Source organism: Leopardus geoffroyi, chromosome A2, assembly GCF_018350155.1.
Source record: "Leopardus geoffroyi isolate Oge1 chromosome A2, O.geoffroyi_Oge1_pat1.0, whole genome shotgun sequence".
NCBI lineage: Eukaryota > Metazoa > Chordata > Mammalia > Carnivora > Felidae > Leopardus > Leopardus geoffroyi.
Window position 1 is genome coordinate 109,789,899 of NC_059331.1, and position 20,198 is coordinate 109,810,096.

General features: G+C 37.1%; 1 protein-coding gene across 2 annotated transcripts in view; it reads left to right on the top strand.

Moving 5' to 3' along the window:
- The window catches only part of BZW2 (basic leucine zipper and W2 domains 2), a 63,530-nt gene that overhangs the window by 17,702 nt on the left and 25,630 nt on the right, over window positions 1-20,198 (top strand). Inside the window, exons 1-4 of one of the 2 annotated variants that reach the window (XM_045494998.1) lie at window positions 2,400-2,495; window positions 5,804-5,868; window positions 14,105-14,281; window positions 18,880-18,983. In XM_045494998.1, the coding sequence (XP_045350954.1) occupies window positions 5,811-5,868; window positions 14,105-14,281; window positions 18,880-18,983 (339 nt within the window). In that variant the 5' untranslated portion in view covers window positions 2,400-2,495; window positions 5,804-5,810. Of the gene's footprint in view, window positions 1-2,399; window positions 2,496-5,803; window positions 5,869-14,104; window positions 14,282-18,879; window positions 18,984-20,198 lie in introns of those variants that run through there. The other variant, XM_045494997.1, reaches the window with a different exon arrangement.

Sequence of the window (20,198 nt, forward strand, 5' to 3'; positions counted from 1 at the left end):
CATTTATCTGGTCTATTGCTTTAGAATGTTAGTAATTTACACTTTTAGAGAGCAACTTAATTATTTTTGCTTCTTCTGAGATCATTTTTATGAACCCGAATGACTCCTGGACACAACTTTCAGTGAAGGATTTTATGATGTATGTTCCTAGAGTTTTAGCTTTAATGGAAAGGAGAAGAGTTTATAACTTTGGGAAATTTTTAGTTCATTCTTCTTATGGTACATTATTTCACTCATTTGGAGTATAGAGTAAAAGGTAGTTCTTGAACGTTCCTCCTGAGCACAAAGTGCTTCATGGAAATGTTGCCATGAAGTGGCAATCACATTGCCAGTTTTGTGTGCTGGTGTTACTGTGCCGTTCCCAAACACTTTATACTTTGGAGATGATGTTGCTGCCTGGTAACTTTTATTATCTTAGAACGGAAAGTCTTTTTTTTTTTTTTTTTCCTTCATACTGTCTCCAGGGTTATTTACTACCCAGAGAGAGTTTCACTTTGAAGTTTGATGGGTTCTTCTTTTCTCACAATAGCCACCAGGTTTTGAAATTTGGGCAAAACGCTCCTCCAAGCCACTTTATTTAAAAACTTCATATTCTTTGTATGTATTTTCACCTTTTTATTAAATTGAAGTGTGTTAGGCTATAATGAATGCTTTAGAACTGGGTTGCCCACCGTAACGACTGGCCACATTGGCTATTTTCATTGTAATTCATGAAAATTAAATTTTAATTCCTCAGCTACACCAGCCACATTTCAAGGGCTCAACAGCTACATCTGTCTAGTAGTTGCCGTATTAGACAGTACAGATCTAGAACATTTCCACCATCACAGACACTCCTGTTGGACGCACTGCATTAGAATGGGGGATGGCAGACTGCAACCTGGGAGCCCAGCCTGATCTACCACTTGTTTTCTGTAAATAAAGTTCTATTGCCATACAGTCACGACCGCCTGTTTACGTATTGTCTGTGGCTGCTTTCAGGCTATAATAGCAGAATTGAGTAGTTGAAACAGACCATGTGGCTCACAGAGCCGAAACAATTTTCTTTTATCCCTTTGCAGAAGATTTCCACCCCACTGTCCTGTGTGCATACTCATGATTCTTAAAGGTCAAGTTGTTTTCCCAAACGACTTTTTTTTTTTTAAATGTTTATTTGTTTATATTTGAGAGAGAGAGAGGGAGACACAGAATCCGAAGCAGGTTCCAGGCTCAGAGCTGGCAGCGCAGAGCCAGTTGTGGGGCTCAAACCCACGAACCGTGAGATCATGACCTGAGCCGAAGTCAGATGCTCACCCAACTGAGCCACCGAGGCACCCCCTGTGTATGCGTATTCCTAAAGTTGAGGTTGTTTGGATAGCATAGTTATATGTGCATATTAGCAGTGTAACATATTACATAAGGCAGATTATCACACTCCAAATATTATCCAGACCAGAAGAACAATCGTCCCCTTTTAGGTACAGTTAGAAGTCCTTCTCTGGCAGATCACATTCTTTCCAAAATGAAGGGAATGAAAGAAGGAGAGCACCAGCAAGAGCACATACAACAGGGCAGTCTACTCACGGTGTGCTGGACAACTGGCAGAATTAGTGCACTGTTGGCAAGAGGCCAGTCCATCTGAGTGCTGGCCCATCATCACACTTGGGCCCTGAGTCCTGTTGGGAGGAAGGGATGGAATCTGCGAAGGACCCAGGACAGCTAGAATATCAATAGAGGGAGGTGGGTGAAATTCATCTATTATGTTAAACCTAAAACTGTTTCCATTTAGACTTAAATAGGAATGTATTCAAAAAATGTTTATTTCATGAATAGGGTACTTAGTTTTGAATTTTGGTTGATTGAATCATTTTAATACTTCACTGTCTTTTTTATCTTGTGGAATATCCAAGAAATTTAGTCTCTTAGATGGCAGGTGAAATATTTAAATCCATTTTGTTTTACCATTTTGCATACAGTTTTCTTGAATAATACTATTTTAAAGCCTGGAGCTTTTCCATTTTGGGGGACAGCATGAGCTTATTTTTATTTTGTCTGTGTGTTTGGCTTATAGTTTTATATGCATACATATATGCATGCATAGGTTGTACCCCACATAAGTTTTGTCTCTGAGGATTCTGTAAAACTGATTTTTAAATACATACACATAGACACATACACACATAAGTATGCATTTCTAGTTGTTGTCAAGTTGTAAATTGTAATGCAGCCCAATAAAAATAAGCTTTTGATGTTGGCCTGATAGAGCTGTCTTTGTTACTTTTTGTTACTTTCCCAGGTTTAAACTAGCACAGTTTCTTATTCAAAGTGCCCTTGCTTCTCTTTTGCCACAGCTTCAGTGAGTGCCTTATAAAGCCTGACCCTCACTGGAGCAGATTATAATGTAGCGTGGATTGCTAAATTTAGAGAGAAGCCAGACCTCTGCTCTAAATAGTAACAGCTAAGCGATAGAGACTTGCTGCGCAGAATATCTTCATTTAGTCTTTCAATACCAGTAGGTGAGTTTCTGTTTGTGTTTGTTTTAATATTTGCTGTTGTGTTCGTCAAGATCTTTGTATGCTTTTTTGTTTGCATGTTTATTATGTTATCTTCCACATATAGTATATGGAGAGTGTGAATGGTAAGCCCAGGAAACTAGACCACGAAGAAACAAACTTTTGTGTTTAGAACTGAAGAAAGTATGAATATAAATGGAGCTAAGGATTTTTAAAATAGAGTAACTCTGTCGTTGGTAGGCTGGGTTTTGTGGTGATTCCTCATTAGCAGAAAAAGAGCAACAAAATGCAAAGTTAGAGGTAGAGAATTCTGTGAGTTTATCTTCTGGACCTTAAAATAAAACTCTTAGTGAAGGCTCACACTTCAAAAGTATTTTTTATTGATTACAAAATAGAGACATCTTTGGCAAAGAGTAACTCGTTCCTGCGTGTTCATCTGCTGGAAAAGCTTCTGGCTACCTGGGGTCTATTTTTCTTATATCTCAGTATGAGCCCTAAACTCTTTACCAGGTGTTTTTCTTTGCTGGCACAAGAAAACATTTTATGTGATATTTGTAATGTTTGGGGAGGGGGGTAGAAACTATAAACATGTATGCGCGCGCCCATTTGTCACATGTACCCCCAGTGACCTGTTTGCTAATCCAGAGTGAATCTGTTGAAAATGCCAACGAGGAACTTTCTGAATGAGTTTTGTGGTGAATGTAAATAATGCATAAGAAGCTCTGTTTCTGACTTGTATCAAATAGAGTTTATTGCATTTGTAATTATTTCAGTATGTAGCAGCTGCCCCAAACACCAAGAGCCATCACTTTCTCTGAGCTTGTTCTAGGTTGTACTTGTGTTGAGTTGTAAATGTTTGTGGATTTTATCTCCCCTAGGCATGCTCCTTGAGGGCACGGAATCTGGCTTAGTCCCTTTATATCACAAAGCATGATATATTAAGTTCACACTATAGTATTAATAAAAATTATCTGTACTGAAACTACAGAAGAAATTTTTGTGTTTGTTACTTTATTTTTTAAATCAATTCCACTTAAATTATGATTAAAGCTTTGAGTGATAAGCAGATTGCTTTCTCTATGAAGATAGGAGATTTTCTTCTTTTGTTTGTGGAAAGAAGGTTTTGGTGTATAAAGTGAATAATTTTTCCATGTTCTTGAAGATTTTTTTTTAAACTTTGAGACATAAATAATTCGCTTAAATACTGCAAATTTTCTTGATTAATAGTGACTTAATCAGGGGCGCCTGGGTGGCGCAGTCGGTTAAGCGTCCGATTTCAGCCAGGTCACGATCTCGCGGTCCGTGAGTTCGAGCCCCGCGTCAGGCTCTGGGCTGATGGCTCAGAGCCTGGAGCCTGTTTCCGATTCTGTGTCTCCCTCTCTCTCTGCCCCTCCCCCGTTCATGCTCTGTCTCTCTCTGTCCCAAAAATAAATAAACGTTGAAAGAAAAGAAAAAAAAAAAAAAAAAAATAGTGACTTAATCAGAAAAAATCTAAACATTTTCAAATCACAATTTAAAGAAGACCCTTGAAAGGTAATTAAATCATTTGCTTGACATTCTCTTAAATTGTTTGGTCTTCATAATTTAGGCAACCTGGATATATCTTCAGGTTATAATATTAATGCCAACAAGGTTATTCTTAATTTGTAAAAGATCTTATGGAGCAGGGGTTTCTTTTTTTTTACTTTTTTTTTAAAGATAATTGATTCTTTTTAAAATTTTCCTTGCAGAGAAAAGCAAAAATTGCATATACTCTCTTTGTAACCAAAAAGTTATGCTTCACACTTTTATTTAACTTGCTTTTTTCCATTAACACTGTGCCTTGAACATCTTTCCATGTCTGCAACAGCTTATTTAACAAGTGTTTACTAAATGCTCACTCTTTACTTACCATTGTGTTAGATGCTAAAGATACTGCTTTTAGTAGAATGGACAAAGTCCCTACTCACCTAGAGGTTGCACCCTCATGGGAGAAGTAGACCGCAGGCAAACAGATAACAGTGGAATGTCAGGTGCTGCTAAAGGCTGTGAAGCGAAGTAAAGCTAGGTAAAAGGAGAAAGAACAGACACCAGTAGTGGGGATGTACAGGTAAGGCCTCTCTGAAAAAGAGGCCCTTGAGTGTGTCAGTGAGGGAGCCACCTCAAGGGCTGGGGAGAGATCTTCCCAGAGGAGAGGAAACCTTCTCTGGCACATTGGAAGAAGAAAGAGGGCAGTCTGGCTGGAGCACAGTGAGTGATGGGGAGATATGCAGGTGTGGGAAACATAATCAGAGAGGTAGCCAGAGCAAGAAATGCAATACATTTAGATTTAACTCATTCTTCTGTATAGCTTCATAACATTCCACTTAATGGCTTATGATAACTTATCTAACCAGATGACTGTTTATGAGCATTTAACTTTGCATGTTTTTTTTGTTTTTGTTTTTTTGTTTTGTTTTTTTTTTCAACGTTTATTTATTTTTGGGACAGAGAGAGACAGAGCATGAACGGGGGAGGGGCAGAGAGAGAGGGAGACACAGAATCAGAAACAGGCTCCAGGCTCTGAGCCATCAGCCCAGAGCCTGACGCGGGGCTCGAACTCACGGACCGCGAGATCGTGACCTGGCTGAAGTCGGACGTTTAACCGACTGCGCCACCCAGGCGTCCCTAACTTTGCATGTTTTTATGCATTCAACAATGCTGCAGCTAAACCTTTACACACACACACACACACACACACACACACACACACATAAATATGCATATTTGTGCAGGTAAAATGGTAAATTTCTAGGAAAAGAAATGCTAGACCACACGTTATAACATGTAAATATTTATATTCACCAAATGCTTCCCAAAAGTATTGTGTGGAATTTATTCCCTATGCCAGAGTTTATGTCTGTGGTTTTCCCTATGTCTTTTGTCAACACTGGATATTATTAAACTTTAAAAATTTTTGCCAGTTCAACAGTTAAAACTATACCTTGCTTTGGAGTGCCTGGGTGGTTCAGTTGTTTGAACATATGACTTCAGCTCAGGTCGTGATCTCATGGTTCCCTAGTTTAAACCCCATGTCAGGCTCTGTACTGACAGCTCAGAGCTTGGAGCCTGCTTCAGATTCTGTGTGTCTCCCTCTCTCTCTCTGCCCCACCCCTGCTCACATTCTGTCTCTCTCTCAAAAATAAATAAACATTAAAAAAAAAAATTTTAATTACACCTTGCTTTTTAAAAGTGTATTCAGTATAGGTCAGGTTGAACATATGCTTATTAGCGATACATTTTTGTATGAACTGCTTATTTGAAATATATAATCTTTTTTTCTTTGTTTTCAGAAATTTTATGAATAAGCATCAGAAGCCAGTGCTAACAGGCCAGCGGTTCAAAACTCGGAAAAGGGGTAGGTTGTGCTGCATATTTGTGGGACTGGGGGGCTGAGAGAGTAGGTGAAGTTCTCAGCAAGATAGGAGTTTGGGGAAGGATTAGAATTATCCTTGTTCACACCTAAGCTCGCTAGGTCTACTCTCCTGGGCTCTGAATGTAGAATCTGAAGTTCTTCTGCCTCCAAGCCTCTGAAAGGTTACTTAGGTGTCTGACCTCAGACAAGTCATTTAACTTGTCTCAACTTTGTGTCTATCTACAAAATGAGGATGATTCTGTCTGTTCAGGTTTCCTCACTCTCCTGTGAGGCTATGAAGACACTAGATAAACTTTACTATTTTTGACATCAGCATTTATATTTGAGTTTTGCTTTCTTTGTTGTTTTTAAGGAAATGTTGAAAGTAAAGATGGTAAAACTTAGGAGAGAGGTAATCTAGGGAAGGAGATATTGAGGAGTTTTTACTCTTGAGAATTTAAGAGGTCACATTAAATTTATTGCCTAAGTATCTTGAAAACTCAGTATTTTCAAGTGTCTTTTATTGTGGAAAGGTAGTATCGAACCTGTTTGATGACTGGGAAAATTTCTGTTTGTGTGAATGACTTATTTTTAGGTCACGTTCATCTCCCTACCCTTTCTGCATAAAGAATGGTTTTAAATTTTAAGTGTTTAATCAGTTTGGCATTCTTATACAGAAGTCCTCTTGGACTTAAAAAAAAAAAAAAAAAAATAGCTGAGCCATAACCTGATTAGGAAACTTTTTAAAAGGAAACATGGTACAAGATTATTATGTTGACTAACACGAGGATAGTAACTGAAACTTATTTAAGGAAATATCATGTAGAAAGCTAAATGATGGTGGGATATCTCTCTGAAGGCCTCACTACTGATTAGGAAACATAATGGCATGTAATGGTATCATGTGCTACATTGTTGAATTGATGACCCATATGTTACGGCTTTGGCATTTCCAGTGTTGAGGTGGCCCCTGAACCTTCCGCTGTCTTGCGTAAGGATTGTGTCTGCATAAGTAGCAAGTCTAGCCTTGTAGAAGAAAAAGAAGTCTCCATGCAATCAATGGAGTGGAAGAGTTCATGAGAGTAGCTAGATAGCCGCGAGGCTGGATTTCTTTGTAGATGCTGCTTTCAGGGAATTCACATTCGTACTGAAACAATGAAACTAAGAAACTGTAAACTAAGCAAAAGGTGGTTATTTTGTACAGTAATTTTTGTCTTGTGCTTTCCCGTTTTCTATTTTTTTTCCATCCCTGGCTCATCCCTATAAACTAATACACATATGACTTCAGCCATCTCCTTCTGCTTAGTCCCGTCTTTGTCATATAAATTGTGTCCCCATGATATTTCCCCATTGAAATCTGGACCCTGATATTAACACAAGGTGTTACAGTCAATGTGCCTTCCTTATCTCATTGTTTAAAGCAGTCAATGGGGGGGGAAATGATGTGGATGATTTCAGAAGGATTTCATCAGTAAGGAACGATATAGTTCAGAAAGCTAATTATAGTTAAGGTATTGTTGGGCCTAGTAATGTGATAATAGCTAATATATGTCCAACTGTGAGGTGCAGAAAGGTTTGCCATCGCCTGCCCACTGGGGGAACATGTTAATCTCAGACCTGGATCTCCAGCTTTATTCGTGGGACGCTGATTCACGGTAACTGAGCATAAAAGCCAAGAGAGGGCCCAAGGGTGTATTGCACAACAGCAGGCGTGATTCAACAAGTCAACTGGCCCTTAGAGTCAGTCTTCAGTTTTAAGCCAGAAAGGTTTTCTCTAAATCTGAGCTGGTTTATCTCTGATTCATTTAGTGGGCAAGATTGTGCCTGTGTCTTACTGCTGCTGGAATACTCAGGGCTACCCAGAAATATATATTATTTGTCATTGATGTGGATTCATATAACTCAGATCTATTGGGGATTTAAGCACTTGAGCTATTTTGTGCCTGCTGGTTGGAAATTTAAAAAAAAAAAAAAAAATGGAGTCAACTTCAATTTCTGCTCTTCATAATAGTGAATTGCATCCTGATGATTTATCGTGCTTTGGCTTTTCTTTTGCACTTATGATAGGGCTGACTTCAGATAAATGGCTGGCAGTTTTGTAGAGGTAAGGAAAAAAATCTAGTGAGGATATCTCAAGGTCATTTTGCTAGGCTGTCTTCTGAAGGTCTGTCTTCAATTTGAAATTGTTTTCTAACAAAGCTAATAATGCTCTTCCATGCCAAGTCAGGGAAACAAAACTATTTTTATTGCCTAAGATCAAAATTAAACATTATGACGCGACACATCATTTAGAAATCCATTCAGACTCTTTTCCTTTATAAAATATGCACATCTTGTTTATGATACTTTCTTCAAAGATATTATGTTTTCTAGTATGGCTTGTGGGAATTTGAAATGATGGAATTTCTCCCCTGAGCCATTGTTATGCTTAGCTAAGTGAAATAGTTAATGACTGAACTCTCCTCTTTATAAATTTTGTAGAGAAATTGGATTAAAATTACTGAAAATAGGAGAGAAAAAAAAAAAATAACCAACTACAGGCAACCAGAGTGACCACATACTCCATTTCATCTGTGTTGACAGTTTTAAACACTCTTAGATTTTCAGTAAGTGTTAGCGACTAAGCTGGTAAATGTTCAAATGTTGAACTCTGTGTGTGTGTGTGTGTGTGTGTGTGTGTGTGTGCGCACATAGGTAGAAAACCCATGATAGTTCTTACTCATTTATTATAATATAACTAAGTGACATTCAAAAACGGATGTAAGTTATGCTATTTATCACTTAATTAGCAGGTAGGAAAAGTGTTATATTAACCAGTTACCATGGTTTCCAGTGAAAGCATTGTGTTTAGATAACTTACGGACATATTTGAGCATCAGAAATAGACCTGTTTCTCAGTGTCAGTACAAGGGCCAGCATGACTAACTCTGTAGTGTCACACTTCTGATTCACCAACACAGTATAAATTTGAGACCCTAATTATATACTTCCCGCTTCTAGGGAGGTTTGACCTGTCAAATGGAAACTCAAGGAGTAATAGCATATTTTCATTAGGATTTTGTTAGTTTTTTTGCTAGACTTTCCTCATGTGAAGTACAAATTACACGTAATGTTGTTTCAGATAAAAAAGAACCTTTGGATGAAATGTCATGTTTCTCCAAACGTTCGTCAGGGTTGTGGCCATTTTCTTGTTGGGGAATTTTGTATTCCACTGGGTGGGCATTTTATCTCAGCAGATGGGAGTTGCTTTTCAGCCTACAAAAGAATGATTAATCCTTTCATGCCATCACGATTTCTTTAGATTCCGGAGCTACAAGGGATCATCTTGACCTACTGCTTTATTGCTCACTGTTGAATTATCTTCGGCCATGACCTGCTGTCTCCCTCCTTTTACTTTCCTCTTCCTTGGCAAATCTCTTAGGAAAATAAAACCGAAATGAAGGGCTTTGTGCAGACACAAGTTTTTAAGTTGTCTCTTAGATTCAAAACATAGCCCTCTGCATGAATTCTTAGCATAGTCTAGATTTTTACCTGTGTACCAGCTTTCATTTTCCACTGCTTCAAATTAATAATTTTCAAATCATCAAAGTCTGTTCTACCACCTGAGTCAACATCCAAATGTGTCGTAGTGCCATTGCAGGAATGGCGTCAGTTGATTTTGAAAGCTGGTTACAAGACAGTAAACAACTTGTGGAGTCTTTTCTTCTCATGTTCTCATATTACGAGGAAAGAAAACTTTCTCTCCCAAGTGGAAAGGAGAATTACCTTTTGGTAAATCTGGGTCCTGAGTGGGGGGTGAAGTTTCCCTTGCTTGCCAGTGAGTTCCTCGTGTGCAGTCACAATTACCCCCTCTAACAGCCTCTCATAATCTATTCCTCTGGAGTTCCCATTCTCTTCCTCCCCTTCTACAAAACAAGACCTTAATTATATATATATATATATATATATATATATATATATATATATATATATTTTTTTTTTTTTTTTTTTTGCATTCAACATTTGCATGTTCTGGGCTGCTTAATGTTTTGCTTATGGCATCAAAAGGACTTTTATCTCTTGTTCATGAAAAATAGTGTTCAATTTACGTCTGTCTGTATGGCATCTTATGCTGTGTGACTCTGACTGGTACTGGGAATGCCATTCTTCTCTGGTTCTTGTGCTGTGGTGTTAACCCCTTACAACTCATCCCTTCTACTAGATCAGGATAAACAGTGAGTCTATACAAACCAGGCAGGTGCTGTCTGGTTTTCAAGTAGTTTTTAATTGTATCACAGTCACGCGTTTTAAATAGTCAAAAGAATTCTGCAAGACATATGATAGAGACAGCAAATCTGATCCCCAGAGAAATGCTTTCTGCTTTTTACATGCTTGTTTTAATGTTTACATTCATGTAACCAAATACCATCCTTACATGGTTATTTCCTGACTTTCCTGTTTGTACTCTGGAAGATGAAGATTCAGCTCTCTTTCACGTGCAGACCTCTTCTCAATTCTTTCTCTGTGACACAGATTTAGCTTGGCCACTATTTAGGGTTTATATTATTGGGACTTTATACCTGCTATTCATAGCTCAACTGTTGATCTATCTGAACATCATTTTATCTCTGGAGTTAATGTTTCATAATTTATCTTCCCTTTTTTGATGAGTTTTCTGTGCCTTAACACTAGTCAATACTAACCTTTCCCTTTGTTATGTAAATCTTCCAATACAAAAACTTTAGGAATTCTTATCCTCCATCATGTTAGACTCATAGTGAAAAGCTCCCCTGGTCAGTTTGCTCCCTGGGCCTGCAGTACAGCTGTCAACATGAAATGTTTGAAATGTCTTTTCACCGGTGTCCTGGAGAATCCTATTTCCTGGCTCATGTTCGTTTTTCCTCCTTTTTCCTGGGATCTCCTGACTTAAGATCACGAGTTATTCTCCCATTTTTGGCCGAGTGTCTGCTTCAGTAGCTCTTTTAAAAAAGATTGTATGAGAAACATCATTTTTGAGGCCTCAGGTGTCTCAAAATACATTTATCCAGCTTTTGTGCTGAGTTAACAGTTTGGCTGAACACTGAATTGTGGTTTCAAAATCGTTGTCCCTCAGAATTTTGAAGACATTTCATCTGGTTTCTGATATTTCTGTGGAGCAATTTAGTGACATTCTGGTTTTTTGGTAGTTTGTATGTGATTTGGGTTTTTACCCCTGAAACTTCCAATAGCTGCCTTATTCCCAGTGTTGAGATTTCTCGATAATGTGTGAGCCTTGTTGTGGGCCCACTTTGAATCCTTGTGCTGGTGTCTAGACAGTTCTTTATTGGGAAACTCATGTCCTTCAACTCTGTGAAACTTTCTTGAAATTTTTAAATCATTTCTTTCCTTTTTGAAAAAAGAATTCTGAGGGCATCCAGCTGCTCGCTTGGTGGAGCGGGTAACTCTTGATCTTGGGGTTGTGAGTTTGAGCCCCGCCTTGGGTGTAGAGATTGCTTTAACAAAATTCTCATTATGCTCATTATTTAAACGTTTGACTTGTCTGCTCTTTTTCTTATTTTTTTGCACTTATTTTCTAGGTCTTTTTTTCTTGACTTTTTAAACCTAGTTTCTAAGAGATATTCTCAGCTTTGTCTTTCAGCTCTTACTATTGAGTTTTTAACTTATTTTATCATACATTCCATTTCCAAGAACTCTTTTATTCATGAAATGTTTCTTTTCTTTATATAATATATTCTTCTTCCTCTCCTTTCCCTCTTCCCTTCTTAGAGTTGCAGTATCCACTTATCTCCCTAAAGGTATTTATGGTAAGATTTTTGTGAAGTATCTGTTTCATCTTTTGCCCCTCCCTTTCCACACCCAACTCATTCTCCCTAAAGGGAAGGTAAAGGTGAAGAAGTCCTTGAATTGAATCTTACTTTTACCTTTAATTTAGCTTTTATTTTTTTTCTGCCTCTTCTGACCGCCTCCAATTTATCATCTTCACTTCTTTTCAACAGTGTATGATCCTTTCCTTTGTTTAAGATCAGGTTTGTTTAAGGGGTGCTTGACTGGCTCAAGCAACTCTTGATAACTCTGGATCTGCAGGTCATGAGTTCGAGTACCGCAGTGGGTGTAGAGATTACTAAAAAATAAAAATTAAAAAAAAAAAAAAAAAAGATCTGACTCCAAATGACCTTCCACAAGAAGTCTCTCTAGAGTCTGCTGAGGATAGAAAGCTACATGTATTTTTATTCCCAGATCCTCTGAAGTCCTTTCAGGGCTTCTACAAATTCAAAAATATTGTCATTATAATGCTAGGATATTATTTGTCTCTTTTACATGTTCACTCTGGTTTATGGTAGTTTCCCAGAGGCTACATGATGTGTGATATTACAGTGGATATGGGACTCCATCTGTCTGCTATTAAGCCAGGTGTTAAAGAGATTCAAGAAAGCCTGGTTCATACGAATTTTTTTTATTTGATAAATATTTTTTAATTTTCTGGTTTAATTTCTATAAAGTAAGTATCCATAGATATAACCTCCTTACACAAAAATGCTCTTTGGAATCCTCAGTACTTTTTTTTTTAGTAATTTTATTTTGTAGCTTTTATTTAATGTTTATTTTTAAGACAGAGACAGAATGTGATACAGGGAAGGGGCAGAGAGAGAAGGAGACACAGAATTTGAAGCAGGCTCCAGGCTCTGAGCTGTCAGCACAGAGTCCAACATGGGGCTCAAACCTATGAACAGAGATCATGACCTGAGCCGAAGTCGAACGCTTAACCGACTGAGCCACCCAGGCGCCACTGAATCCTCAGTACTTTTTGTAAAGGGTGGCAAAGGGTCATGAGACCAAAAAGACTGAGAGCGTCTGCTCTGAAGCTATAAATATACATATCTAGCTCATGATATATATTAAATATTTTAAGTGCCCTGGAATAACTTACCTTGTAAAAAGAGACGTCCCTCCAAGAAATAACAAGTGTTAATGTAGATGTGGAGAAAAGGAAATCCTCATGAAATGTTGGTGGGAATATAAAGTGGCACAGTCACTATGGAAAACAGGTTGGGAGTTCCTCAAAAAATTTAGAACTGAAGAAAACTGAACTAAAAAAATTTTATCTGAAGAAAATGAAAACAGTAATTCAAAAAGATATATGCGCCCCATGTTCATTGCAGTATTATTTACCATAGTCAAGATCTGGAAGCACCCTAAGTGTTTATTGATGGATGAATGGATTAAACAATGCGGTATATACATATGTAATAGAATATTATTGAGCCATAAAGAGAGGGAAATCTTGCCATTGGAAACAACATGGATAGACCTGATGGCATTATGATAAATGAAACAAGTCAGAAAAAGACAAATACCATATGATCTTACTTAGGTGTGGAGTCTTTCAAAACAAAACAAAAAAACCCAAACTCGTAGAAAACAGATTGGTGGTTGCCGGAGGCAGAGAGGGAGGGGTGGGCACAATGAGTGAAGGTAGTTAAAAGGAACAGACTTCCAGTTATAAAATAAGTAAGTCCCAGGGATGTAATGTACAGTAGTTAATGATACAGTATGGTATAAGAGAAAGTTGTTAGGAGAGTAGCTCTTACAAGTTCTCATCGTAAGAAAAAAAGATCTAGCAATGCATGGTGGTGGATATTAACTAGACTTATTGTGGTAATCATTTTGCAAAATATATAAAATTGAATCATTATGTTGTATATCTGAAAGTAGTATGTCAATTGTAGAATTGATATATTGATGATTGAAACTAATGTTATATGTTAATAATAAAAATAATTTTAAAAAGATATGTCCCTCTTTATTTCCTCCCTCCTAACCTTTGTTTATTTATATATTCTCCTTTATTCTTAGGCAGTTGTCCCTGGATCATTTTCTTTATCTCCGATGAAACAAAATTTTAAGTTTTGATTGTTCTACTTTATTTTTTTTCGGATGGTTAGGATTAGTAGATTACATTGGCCTATTCTCTGAATGACATAAATGATCAGTTATTAATTCTATTATGTATTAGATAGAATTAATGTATTTTTTGGCACCTCTAAATAGAAAGTAAATTACTTGATTTAATAAATGTTTAAACAAGGAGTTTAGAACATCAAAATCTAGTGGAAGAACTTAGTTGTCTTCAAACTTTTAAATAATTACACTATCAAATAAAGAACAATGAACCAAAGAAATGCATAGTTGCTTTTGGGATAGAATGTGTTTAAAAAAAAAAAAAAAAAAAAAAAAGAATAATTTGTAACATTTATTTTAGATGAAAAAGAGAAATTCGAACCCACGGTCTTCAGGGATACACTTGTCCAGGGGCTTAATGAAGCTGGTGATGACCTTGAAGCTGTAGCCAAGTTTCTGGATTCCACAGGCTCAAGATTAGATTATCGCCGCTATGCAGACACACTCTTTGATATCCTGGTGGCTGGCAGTATGCTTGGTAAGCCATGCATTGTAGCTTCTTCTTTAGTACTTTAAATTCCATTGAAATAGTTTCTTACAAGATAAAATCTTTATAAATTTACATTTATGAGAGTTGGTAAAAAAAAATGCAAATGGGAGTCTCTATGATTTTTACCTTGTTTACCATTTGGGATGGTAATGTGGCTGTAGAAACAGTTATTTGTTAAGAGAGGCACAGAAATGATGGTTTTTGTTAATGTTACAACACGGCTACTTTGCTTTATAGCTAAAGGACAGCTTCCCTATGTGTCCCTAATTCAAAATGTTTCTGGAACAAAGTCTGCTTTTGTATGTCACTAGTTTCTTCCAGTATATTTAATTAACCCCCAAATGCCCTAGCACCCTTTCCCTTAAAGCCCACCCTTTTTCCATGCAGTGAAATGTAACCCTCCGTTTTTCCTTAAATTCTGATTAATCCAAAAAAATGTCAGAAATATAGTTTAAATCTGGTTTTTAAAAATATGTAATTGTGAGTATATAGCTAAAAGGATTAAAGGTAGAAGTTTGAAAATTATTAAAGTTAGTTTCTTTTTCTTTTTTTTTCTTTTTTTTTTTTTTAACATGAAGTTTATTGTCAAATTGGTTTCCATACAACACCCAGTGCTCATCCCAAAAGGTGCCCTCCTCAGTACGCATCACCCACCCTCCCCGCCCTCCCACCCCCATCAACCCTCAGTTTGTTCTCAGTTTGTAAGAGTCCCTTATGCTTTGGCTCTCTCCCACTCTAACCTCTTTTTTTTTTTCCTTCCCCTCCACCATGGACTTCTGCTAAGTTTCTCAGGATCCACATAAGAGTGAAAACATATGGTATCTGTCTTTCTCTGTATGACTTATTTCACTTAGCATAACACTCTCCAGTTCCATCCACATTGCTACAAGAGTTAAAGTTAGTTTAAAAGCAAAATAAAAATAATAGAGCAGAGGCATCAAGGTAGAAGGCTTTTCTAAGTGACATGGTATATTGATCTAAATGTTGATTAGGTATCATAATGACCCATTGTTCCTCTCATGTTTATTCTTAGAACTTAGTTTGTGTAATCAGTTTGTGTGGTAACCATAAATCACTAGAAGTGGTCCAATCCTCTAGGCCAGTGATTTGCAACTACTGAGGGGACATTTGCAAATGTGTGAAAGTGTTTGGGTTGCTATAAAGACTTGGTAGTGGAGGCATGCATGCCACCTACTTTGCAAGGCGAACTCAGTACAATGAAAATTTGCCCTACCCAATGCGCTATCAGTGCCTTTCATTGAGAAACACTGTGTAAGCCAGCCTACTTTAGGACAAAGTGTGTACTTTCTTCCATTTTGAGGTATAGCCACATTTTAATTCCTCCTTCTGAGAACTCTTTCCATTTTGGTACGCGGGCTCTAATTACTACCAGGCTCCCTTTTGATCTGTATTGCTGCTTTATTTTTTTGTTGTTACTATTTGTAAAGATCTCACATCATCACTGTGGATCATTCAAATCCAAGCATAAGAACTATATGTGTTGGGGGCTCCTGGGTGGCTCAGTCGGTTAAGCGTCCGACTTCGGCTCAGGTCATGATCTCGCGGTATGTGGGTTCGAGCCCCGCATCGGGCTCTGTGCTGACTGCTCAGAGCCTGGAGCCTGTTTCAGATTCTGTGTCTCCCTCTCTCTCTGACCCTCCCCCGTTCATGCTCTGTCTGTCTCTGTCTCAAAAATAATAAATAAATGTTAAAACAAAAATTTTTTAAAGAACTATATGTATTGTGTTCAAATCCCATTACCTAGAGACAACTGTTATTAATATTTTGGTTAATTCCATTCTAGAAATCTCTTTACCTACATATGCTAATTTTTGAGAATGGGATGATATTATACAAATAAGATACTCTGTATGACTGTTTTGTATTTATTCAGCAATATGTTGTTGCCTTTCATACCTATGAGTGTTACCTAGAATGATTTCGAAAAGAACCAAAATCATACTGATTTTGAATCATATTTAATTTGTTCCTAGTTTCATTGTAAGCACAATATATAATCAGTATCTGTATACACATAGCTTTGTACCTTTATCTAATTATGTCTTTATATATTTAGCAAGGGATAAATGAATTGAAGAATAGAGATATCTATGTCTATCTTTGTCTACCTGTCTATCAGAGAGGCACCAGCCCTCAAAAAGAAGATTCTAATTAACATTGTATCGAAAATGGTGTTCTGTTTATCTACACCTTTAGCAACATTAGGTACTCTTATGCTTTTCAGTTTTTTAGGTGTTTGTCAATTAGATAAGCGATATTTACATTCAAAATTTTTAAATTAATAGTGAAGTTGAATATTTTCTGATGCAATGATTGGCTTTTGTATTTCATGAATTACGATATACTTTCATTGGTGCACTGCTAAATTCTATGCAAGTCTTCAATGAGTTTTGTTACTTGCCAAAGTCCCATGTGACTGTATAAGTCAATCCTATAGACCTTTTTCAGTTCTTCGTGCCCTCCTGGCAGTACTGCTGACCCTCCTGTCATTCTGGAAATGTTTACTTTCTTCCCCTACATGAGACCATGTGTTTCTCTGAATGCCTCTTACCTGACTCTTGGGTTTCCATATTACTGCCCCCATATATCTGTTAAATTATCTGTATACTTTGCTTTGATGATCTCAAAGCGTCATTGACCATCTATATAAGGATGATCAGCAAATTTATATCTGTAGCTCAGATTTTATTCCTTCACTCTACCTCCATACATCTAAGAAGGTAAGGCCAAAGGTATGGTAAGACTTAGGAGCACAGCCGGTACAACCCCCAGGTACCTACCGAGGCCAGACCTTTGATATAATGAATAAACCCAGCCAGGCACATTCTTTTTATATAAATATTTTGTTTACTTATTGAGTATGGGAATTTTCTTAACACCTGCCCCAAAATTTACCTTCTTCCATTGTTCTTAAAACAATAGTCATCTTGGTTTTTCAGTTGTGTTTTTTGAAGAGTAGATACAAGAAATATTTTTATTTTCTTTTAACTTAAATTTTGAGGAAAATAGCAGGCTCACCAAAATTTTAGAAAGGGCAATTAATTCTTTGTCCCAATATCAGAGGGAAAAAATTTTAATGCAAGCTGTAGCAATATTATTCATGTATAACATGTTTTGTATAAGAATACAATTTTTAAAACTTACCTCTAAAAGAAAAGACTATAGATTTAATTTCAATTATATAACTAACTTCTGTCAGATAGGAGTCATTAGCCTGGAGTTTTTAGAAGATTATCATCTTAATAAAATTTTGTTCCAGGTGGTTGTTTTCATTACAGAGGGCTAATTAAATCTTATGCATAAATTAATTGCATGAAAATAGATTCCTGAAGGAGCTCACTTTTCTAAAAAGTAATTTGCTTATGAAATGGTATGCTGGAATCTGAAAAAGTTTGGCTAGGTGTAGCACTTTTCATCCAAAGATCTGAAATCACGAGTTAAATAAAGGCAGTTACATAAATGCATAAAGGAAGTAGCTGGTACAAGTGTATATTCTCCAAATATGTGTTGAGTATATGGAAGACATTAGTCTAACTTGGCTTATTCAAACCTTCTAGAATCCTACCCTAATTATAATGAAGTACAATCAGAAAACAAAAATACCTAGTATGGATTCTGTTCTTCTCATCAGCCAGTGTTTCTAATGGCCATGATTGGAACTTACAGGAGGAGCCTTTGAATGTAGAAAGTTGAGTCATAGGAAAAAGATGCATTCTTTTATGCTAGTCCATTTATTCCATGATATTGTATAGGCCAAGGGGGAAAAAGACGATAGAGAATAAAATACACTTTCTTAGCCAACACAGCTGCCTGATGACCAAATGCAAATAGCGAGCAGTCGAAGTGTATACTGTTCAACCCTGCATGGATAATTGGGCTAGTGGAGGAGGGAACAGTTTTAATACCTACTCAAGTAGAAACCAACAAGGTCTAAGGGAGCCTGAGTAGCTCAGTCAGGTAAGCATCCGACTCCGGCTCAGGTCATGATCTTGCAGTTCATGGGTTTGAGCCCCATGTTGGGCCCTGTGCTGACAGCTCAGAGCCTGGAGCCCACTTTGGATTCTGTGTCTCCGTCTCTCCTGCACTTGCGCTCTCTCTCTCTCTCTCTCAAAAATAAACAAATATTAAAAAAAAGTTAAGAAACTAACAAGGTCTACAAGAGCCAGGTTCTGGCCGGTCTCAGTGTTGGTGAAGTGGAGTCTGACAACATATTATCAAACCTAAAAAGTGAACCATGTCCTGATGTCAGAAACACCAGGAACTACATTGAGAATAAATGAGTCCAGACTTAGAATGTTAGGAGCCTGGTGAAGTCAAGGATCTAGAACAATAATCTCACACACTATGGTAGTAGTGTGAAACGGAACAACTAGTTTGCATTAGATTAGAAACATAAACATAACAACATATGTATCTATATGTACACCTCATCCTATCAATTTTTATGTGATTTTTAGATTTTACCCACTTTTACTGTTTTCCTTAAGATGCAGGAATTCATCTGCTCTGTAAATGTTCCTCTCATTTCAGTATTGTCTTAACTGTAATTACCTTTGTCTTTTCAGCCCCTGGAGGAACACGCATAGATGACGGAGACAAGACCAAGATGACCAACCACTGTGTGTTTTCAGCAAATGAAGATCATGAAACCATCCGAAATTATGCTCAGGTAAAGCCCATCACTGAGAGATTGTTGTGTGAGGAGGGAGACATCTGAACAGGATTTAGGGAAACCTTAGGTTCAGAAATTCTACAGGCCACTTTTTCGGTAGAAATGTTAGAAAACTCTTGCACGTATGAAGAGATACTCAATTGCATTCTTAGTAAGCAGTGGATATTAAAACTTAGCTAAGGTAGATTTATATATATATATATATATATATATATATAGATATATATATATATATATTTTTTTTTTTTTTTCTTCTTTTTTGCCTCTCATATGTACAGAACACAAGGAATCAGAGGCTCACATAAATTCTGGTGAGAGTATAAATTGGTCCAAACTTCAGGGAGAGCACTATCTTTCCAAACTAAAACTGCACATTCCCTTTGACCTAGCAACTCCACGTCTAGGACTTCACTCTCAGATGTGCTTGCATGTGTGTAGAATGACGCATACACATATGATGGGAGTTAACAGTGATGCTTGCAATAGTATCAAAGGTTGGAAACAGCATAGAAGTCTATCAGTGGAGTACTCATTAAAATTTTCTAATTCATATTAGATAGGAATGTAGCTATTCATAGCTATATTAGCTATATTTGACTATCATGTAGCTATTAACAAGAAAGAGACAAGAAGATATTTGTAATATCTATGAGGGATTCATATCAGGGTTAAATAAAAAAAAATGCAAGTCACTAGAGAAGAAGACAAGCTGCCTATTAGGAAGAGACCTAGGCATTTCAAAGAAGAGGAAACACAAGGCTCCCCCAAATCAGATGAAGACATAATCAAACCTACTAGTAATTCGGGAAATGGAAGTAAAATCACGATATTGTTTTGTATTTATTAGATTGGTAAAAAAATAAAATTAGAAGTCTTTAGGCCCTAATGAAGGTCTGGACGTTGCAGGACTGTAGAATGGAGCAACCTAGTAAACGTTAACACTATAGAGCTGAACGTACATGCATCATGAGTAGCTGGTTCCTGTTCTATCACGGACCTGTGTTAACAGCCAGTTGCTCTCAGCTAGACTACAAGGGCAAGTACTAGGACTCGAGTGATGGTGTAAACTGGAAATCAAATTTATTGGATCTCAATACCATTTATTCTTTTTCCTTATTGCATACTACTTCCCTGCCTGGGCTACTATTTCCTCATAAAGGGCAGCACTGTAATCTTTACTCTTGTACCCCATCTTGATCACATTAGGGGATA